Source organism: Priapulus caudatus, unplaced genomic scaffold (assembly GCF_000485595.1).
Source record: "Priapulus caudatus unplaced genomic scaffold, Priapulus_caudatus-5.0.1 Scaffold2067, whole genome shotgun sequence".
NCBI lineage: Eukaryota > Metazoa > Priapulida > Priapulimorpha > Priapulimorphida > Priapulidae > Priapulus > Priapulus caudatus.
In genome coordinates, this window is record NW_014579128.1 from 21,963 (window position 1) to 29,074 (window position 7,112).

The 7,112-nt window shown below is 56.1% G+C and overlaps 1 protein-coding gene across 1 annotated transcript in view; it reads right to left on the reverse strand.

Moving 5' to 3' along the window:
* The window catches only part of LOC106818163 (DNA polymerase delta subunit 2-like), a gene marked incomplete at its 3' end in the record, with an annotated part of 34,895 nt that overhangs the window by 21,837 nt on the left and 5,946 nt on the right, over positions 1 to 7,112 (reverse strand). The window contains exons 9-10 of the mRNA XM_014822886.1: positions 3,311 to 3,364; positions 1,660 to 1,761 (exon numbers count right to left, since the gene is read on the reverse strand). Coding sequence (XP_014678372.1) covers positions 1,660 to 1,761; positions 3,311 to 3,364 — 156 coding nt within the window. The remainder of the gene's footprint in view (positions 1 to 1,659; positions 1,762 to 3,310; positions 3,365 to 7,112) is intronic.

Genomic DNA, 7,112 nt, shown 5'->3' on the forward strand with positions numbered 1-7,112 from the left:
AGAGAGAGAGAGAGAGAGAGAGAGACAGAGAGAGAGAGAGAGAGAGAGAGAGAGCAGAGAGAGAGAAGAGAGAGAGAGAGAGGAAAGAGAGAGAGAGAGAGAAGAGCGAGGAGCGAGAGAAAGAGAAAGCGAGAGAGAGAGAGAGAGAGAGAGAGAGAGAGAGAGAGAGAGAGAGGAGAGAGAAGAGAGAGAGCGAGACGAGAGACGATAGAGAGATAGAGAGAGAGAGCAGCAGAGAGAGAGAGAGAGAGAGAGAGAGAGAGAGAGTCGAGTGAGAGAGAGAGAGAAGAGACAGTTAATCCCGCTTCCGCCACAGTTATTAATTCGCAAGATAAATGCTCCACGTGTCGGCATTCACCACGGGCAAATGAAACGCGCGGCCTACTTAATTTGAATTCCAAATCTCAGCGATGCAAAACCTCCAATTTAAGCGTTGGGGAGTTTCCCCTCCCGCCTCCCACCGCTCTTTCTCTCTCTCTCTCTTCCCTCTTTCTCTCTCTCTCTCTCTCTCTCTCTCTCTCTCTCTCTCTCTCTCTATCTTCTCTATCTCTATCTCTATCTCTATCTCTATCTCTACCTCTATCTCTCTCTATCTCTCTTCTCTCTCTCTCTCTTCTTCTCTATCTCTCTCTCTCTCTCTTCTCTCTCTCTCTCTCTCTCTCTCTCTCATCTCTCTCTCCTCCTCCTCCCCTCCCTCCCTCCCTCTCCCACTCCCCCCCCACTCTCAGATTAGCACCCGTGCACGCTAGAAACCCGTGTACAAATAGAGTCCGCCCCCGAGAATAACACCGAGTAAAAAAGCACCGACTCCGTGCAGCAGGCTTGGAGCGATTAGCAATCTACTAATCTGCGCAGACTTCTCTCATCGAAACGAAATCAGATCACGCGCGTGAGCGCGTTCACGGCTCGCCGGCTCGCGTTATGAAATATCCCGCGCGCCGAATCGGCAATATCCATTAACCTCACTCCTCGTCAAAAGATTCGCACCGAAACTCGTCCGGCGACGGAGGGAGGCTGCAATAGGTGGCGCCACCGCTGCGCCGTCTATCGCTCTCGCCACCGCCATCGCTGCCCCCCCACGCGGATGTTCGTGGGATGCGAGTTACGAAACGATGGCCGTGGCGGGTCACACTGGGTCACAGCCGCTCGAGCGAAATATCAGCCTGCGGGATCGCGCGGCGGAGCGTCGCCGTGGCAACGTCGACAGCCGTTTCCAAACACGGCATCGCGCGGGGTGGGGGGGTGGGGGGGATAGTGCGCTGCCCGAGGATTTAACATGCGACCGTGAGGCGCTAAAAGCACGGCCCCGTGCTTTTAATTCGGGCTTAGATAGCCTGCCACAATAGTCGCCGAACGAAGCGACGGCAAACAATACGTACAGTACACGCGCAGACTTGCCTTTAATGGGAAGATTATAGTAATGAGTCTAATAGGCACCAAGGCTAATGCCACTGCACTGAAAGGTAGTAAAGAGAACCTTAACAAATTAAACCTACAGCGCAGAAATTGGCAGACTGCACCGCAAAAACCAACTGGAGCACAATGATACTTTACAATGGCACAATGGCTCCATCTGGTGGTCATAAATGCAAACTAACCAAATAATTGGCACCCGTGTCGCTGACGGCATTCACGTTGGTAACACAAGAGCATACTTACTCTCGATAGTCTTTGTCTGGAATCTGCTCTGATTTCCGGCAAAATAGATGTGTGGATTGGTGTTGATGATGAAGGGATCGTCATTGTTGTAGGGGTAGCATGCTGAAACGCACCAATTCATGCACAAACTTACACGGCGGGCAGCAACGAGGGTGTTAGTAGCATACGGCAACGCTTCGCACGCCTATCTCACTGTCATCGTCACTGTTTCAAAACTCCCTGACCTCATCAATGGCCTCTTCGCCATCATCAATACCTTTCATAGAAAGCACTGAACTCTACACTCAAATATAAAACCGAACAAGAGCCCCGAGTTGATTATTGTAAAAAAAACATTTGAACCGCTTCTAACACCGGCATTCTGGATTGTAACACAGACCGTAATTCAGGCCAGACCCTTTCATTCACATCACTGTTTGGTTTCATCTAACCCTCCGAGCAGGATACCACGGGAGGACGGTTGACCCTCGCGCACCACAATATCGCTCATGGCTCCTATTGAACCAAGCGCCGATTGCCGTGGGACGTAACGACCGCGTCCCGGCGAAAAACGCGTGCGGCTGTTCGCCGATTGGTTGACCAAATCGATATTCGAGGATCGATTGACACGCTCCATTCGCCACCGAACGTCACGAACGCAAGCAAACAAAAAACGGATCCATCGATCAGTCGACCGAATCAGAATTCGAGGCGCGTTCGACCTGCGCGGGGATGGACGCAGGGGCATGCGCGGGAGCTTACGTAAGGTGTCGGGTGCGGTCGGCGTGCGAGTGTCCCCACCGCAGCGTGCGGGAGGCTTACGTAAGGTGTCGGGTGCGGTCGCGCGAGGTGTCCCCACCGCAGCGTGCGCGCGCGGACGGAGCTTACGTAAGGTGTCGGGTGCGGTCGGTGCGAGGTGTCCCCACCGCAGCGCGCGGGAGCTTACGTAAGGTGTCGGGTGCGGTCGCGGCGCCCGAGGTGTCCCCACCGCACGCGTGTGGGAGCTTACGTAAGGTGTCGGGTGCGGTCGGAGCGAGGTGTCCCACTCGCAGCGCGCGGGAGCTTACGTAAGGTGTCGGTGCGGTCGTGCGAGGTGTCCCACCGCAGCGCGCGGGAGCTTACGTAAGGTGTCGGGTGCGGTCGGTGCGAGGTGTCCCCACCGCAGCGCGCGCGGGAGCTTACGTAGGTGTCGGGTGCGGTCGCGTGCGAGGTGTCCCCACCGCAGTGCGCAGGGAGCTTCCGTAAGGCTGTCGGGTGGCGGTCGGTGCGAGTGTCCCCACCGCAGTGCGCGGGAGGCTTACGTAAGGTGTCGGGTGCGGTCGGTGCGAGTGTCCCCACCGCAGCGCGCGGGAGCTTTACGTAAGTGTCGCGGTGGCGGTCGTGCGAGGTTCCCACCGCAGTGCGCGGGAGCTTACGTAAGGTGATCGGGTGGCCGGTCGGTGCGAGTCGTCCCGCACGCCACGCGCGGGCGGGAGGCTTACGTAAGCTGTCGGGTGCGCGTCCGGTGCCGAGGTCCCCCACCGCAGTGCGCCGGCCGAGTTTACCGTCAGGCTGTCGGCTGCGGTCGGTGCGAGGCTGTCCCACCCCGTGCGCGGCGAGCTTACGTAAGACGTTCGGATGCCCCGTGCGTCGGCTGCGAGGCTGTCCCCACCGCCAGCGGCTAGGAGCTTACGTAAGGTGTCGGGTGCGCGTCGGTGCGAGGTGTCCCCACCGCGAGCGTGCTCGCGCGCCGGGAGCTTACGTAGGTCTCTGCGGTGGGTCGGTGCGAGGAACTTCCCCACCGCAGCGCGCCGGGAGCTTACGTAAGGTGTCGGCTGATGCGGGTCGGTGCGAGGTGTTCCCCACCGCAGCGTGCGCCTGAGGCTTACGCTAACGGTTCGCGGTCGTCGCGGTCGGTGCCGGAGGTGGTTCCCCACGACAGCGCGCGCGGTAGCCTTCACGTAAGGTGTCCGAGGTGCGGTCGTCGCGACGGTGCTCCCCATCGCACGCGCGCGGAGCTTACGTAAGGTGTCGGGTGCGGTCGGTGCGGACGAGGTGTCCCCACCGCCGCGCGCGCGGAGCTTACGTAAGCGTGTCTTGGGGCGGTCGGTGCGACGGTGTCCCCACCGCAGCGTGCGGGAGGCTTACGTAACAGGTGTCGGCGTGCCGGCTCGCGTGCAAGGCTGTCCCCACCGCCAGCGCGCGGTGAGCCTTACGTAATGGGGAGTGTCGGGTGTGGTCGGTGCGAGGTGCTCTCCCACCGCCGCGCGCGGGGAGCTTACGTTAAGTGTCGGGTGTGCGTCGCGTGCGAGGGTGTCCGCACCGCAGCGCGCGGGAGGCTTACGTTTAAGGTGTCGGCGTGTGCCGTCGGCTGCGACGGCTGTCCCCACCGCCACGCGCGCGGGAGCTTACGTAACGTCCCGGGTGTCGGGTCGTGGTCGGTCGAGGTGCTCCCCCACCGCAGCGCGCGGAGCCTACGTAAGGGTATCGGTTGTTGTCGCGTGCGAGCGTGTCCCACCGGCACGCGCGCGCGGAGCTTACGTAAGCGTATCGGCGTGCGGTCGTGCGAGGTGTCCCCACCGCAGCGTGCGGGAGCTTACGTAAAGGTGTCGGGTCATTGCTCTCGTACCCCATGTGGTCGGTGCCGAGGTGCCCCACCGCAGCGCGCGCGGGCAGCTTACGTAAAGGTATCGCGTGCGGTCGGTGGCGAGGTGTCCCACGGCCAGCTGTGCGCGCAGCTTACGTAAGTATCGGTTGCGCGTCGCGCGCAAGGTGTCCCCACCGCAGCGTGCGACGCTGCTGGGAGCTTACGTAAGTGTCGGGTGCGTGTCGGTGCGGGGTATGGTGTCCCCACCGCATCGCGTGGGCGCAGTTACGCGTAAGGTGTCGGGTGCGGTCGATGCGAGGTGTCCCCACCGCAGGGGCGTCCGGGAGCTTACGTAAAGGTGTCGGTCGGTCGGCTGCGATGGTGTCCCACCGGCAGCGCGCGGGAGCTTACGTAAATCGGTGTGCGGGTGCGGTCGTGCGCAAGGTGTCCCCACCGCAGGGCGCGCGGAGCTTACGTAAGGTCGAGGGTCTGCGGTCGTGCGAGGTGTCCGCGCAGCGCTGCGGCGAGCCAATGGGGTGCGGCGGTCCACGCAGCGTACCTCTCCATGATCGTCGATGTCACAGTCTCGTCGTCGCGACAGTATTTGTAGGGACGTCGTCGACGTTTGGCAGACGCTTTCCAGAGATCCTGCGCGGCGACAAAACAATGAGCAAACGACGTAAAAATTATAGTATATAATTCCGGCTAACGAACCCACGACGCTCTAGCTGCCTTGGGCAACGGCCGCGAAGGGAAGAGCTGCCAGCTCCGAGCGCCCCCTACCTTGACGCCATACGCACGCTCTCGTAGGATTCGTCACGTTGTTGGAACGTCTGCTACCTGGCGGCCTGCTGGAACATGATCGGTGCAGCGGCTGCTGCGGAGCGCATGCGTGTTCGTGATTCGTAGCGGCCCGCATCAGCATCACCGCCACAGAAACCCTGAACAGCCGCACGCACGACGTTTGTTTGTAAGCTCGTGCTTTATAGGGCAATCTGGGATCAACCATCTGTAGCAAGTCATGTGCTAACCGTGTTCGATTTTAATGCCAGGATTTCGATCAATAATTTCCAATCAGTCTCACGTTGTTCCCACTTTTAGTTATGCCACCGTTATTGCTTGAGTAAACAGCAACTGTTTAGAGCCGAACGCTAACATCTTCTTAGAACCTTCGTACACGAAACACTGCACGATTCGAATTTTGATTTACTCATTTTTGAGCAATGATTTTCGAAATCCTGGCTTTAGAGCTAGGAAAGTTACCTTAATGGATTGTTGATTAAGCTAGAAGTCTAGAACCTAAATAAATACTGGAACTAATAAATATGGATGTTTATGAGTTAGAATGTTAATTTCCAGATATTTTTACACTGGATGCCACACAGCGAATTACATGAAAATATGTTTCACAGTGTAAACTCACCACCAGCTCTATAACGTGTCATCCAAACTCTTTTATTGGCGCGACGCTGCCTGCTTGCCTCTTTCCTTGACTCGGCGTATTGATTACCAGACAAATAATAAGTTTGTTAATAACAATAATGATTTGAACTTAACATAAAGACCAAAGTTATAAGAATCATATTTCGCCACAGTAATTGATACAAAAATTGGCTTTGAAATTTTGAATACATTACAATTTATTATTATGACAACAAAAACCGCTAAGCAGCTACGGCAGTTAGCACATTACCCGCATGACATGCAATCAGGCGTCAGGGGTGCGTTAGTTACCAAGCACATGTAACTTTAGGCATGAACATAAATAATATATATACGCCACACTGCATGCCACACGCGCACACGCAACACACTTAAACCATACAAATGTTCACAATTTCGTCCGGATGCGAGTCTGTCGGACTACCCCCACACTGCAGCCACACAACGCGACTGTTCCCCCCATCAATCACACGATCGGCATCTCTCACAGCACCAGTACAAGCACGTCGGGAAGAATCTGTCGACATCGCTCCGCCTGCGCCGGCCACCAGCCGCCCAGCTGACGCCCTGCCCTCGCGCAAGCCATCAATAAAAATTATGTTTGTTTGCCCTCAACGATCCGACCCGGAAAAAGGGGCACTTAATTTATGATATGGCCAAAATACGAAATATGCGACTATTTTTTTAACAAATGTATATCTGTACATTATATCAAATCTTGTAGCCAATACATGATATTTGTACCAAGCAAAACAAACGCATTCAAACATAAAAGGTATCTCGACCAAGCAGCACCCGTAGCAGTGTAGACACCATGCTGTGAATTTGTAAAAAGGACCCCCTTCAAAATAAAAACCCTTACCTACCTATGCAAACTTTCAGCCTGGGTCGGGTGAGGGCAACAAGAGATTTTTTAATTGGGCTCACCTTGCTTGCTCGCGTCCGGCCACTTGCGTCGATGGGCCCTCGAGGAGTTGCCCGCTACAACACCTCGCGACGCTCGCCGCGCCCTCCTAGTCCGCCTCTCCTCCCAGCGAGCCGCCGAGTAGTCGAGCAGCACGCTGCAGCCGCCAGCGCCGTCGCTGCCGATTGTCCGCGAGCTCGACCCCGCTTCACGATCGCCTGGTACCTGCCGTCGAGACGGCCGCCACCGTTAACGTAATTTCTTGGAAATGATTACGTGTAAACAGATGTACGGTAACAATCTGATTTATCCGAAATTCTGAAAACCAAAAAGCTGCCGAAAAACGACGGTTTTTCTCGTGGCGGTCGTTCTGCACACCAAAGCTCACGTTTGGCTGCACAAAGGTTGCAGCTGCACAGAAATAATAATGTATCTGCATTACTCCAACATATATGTACTGTTACCGGCTACAGCACGTTCGGCCCTTAAAAACCTGAGTTTTTAGTACTTGGCTAGTCGCAGAGATATATGGCATTTATATCTGCCTACGTATACTACTCT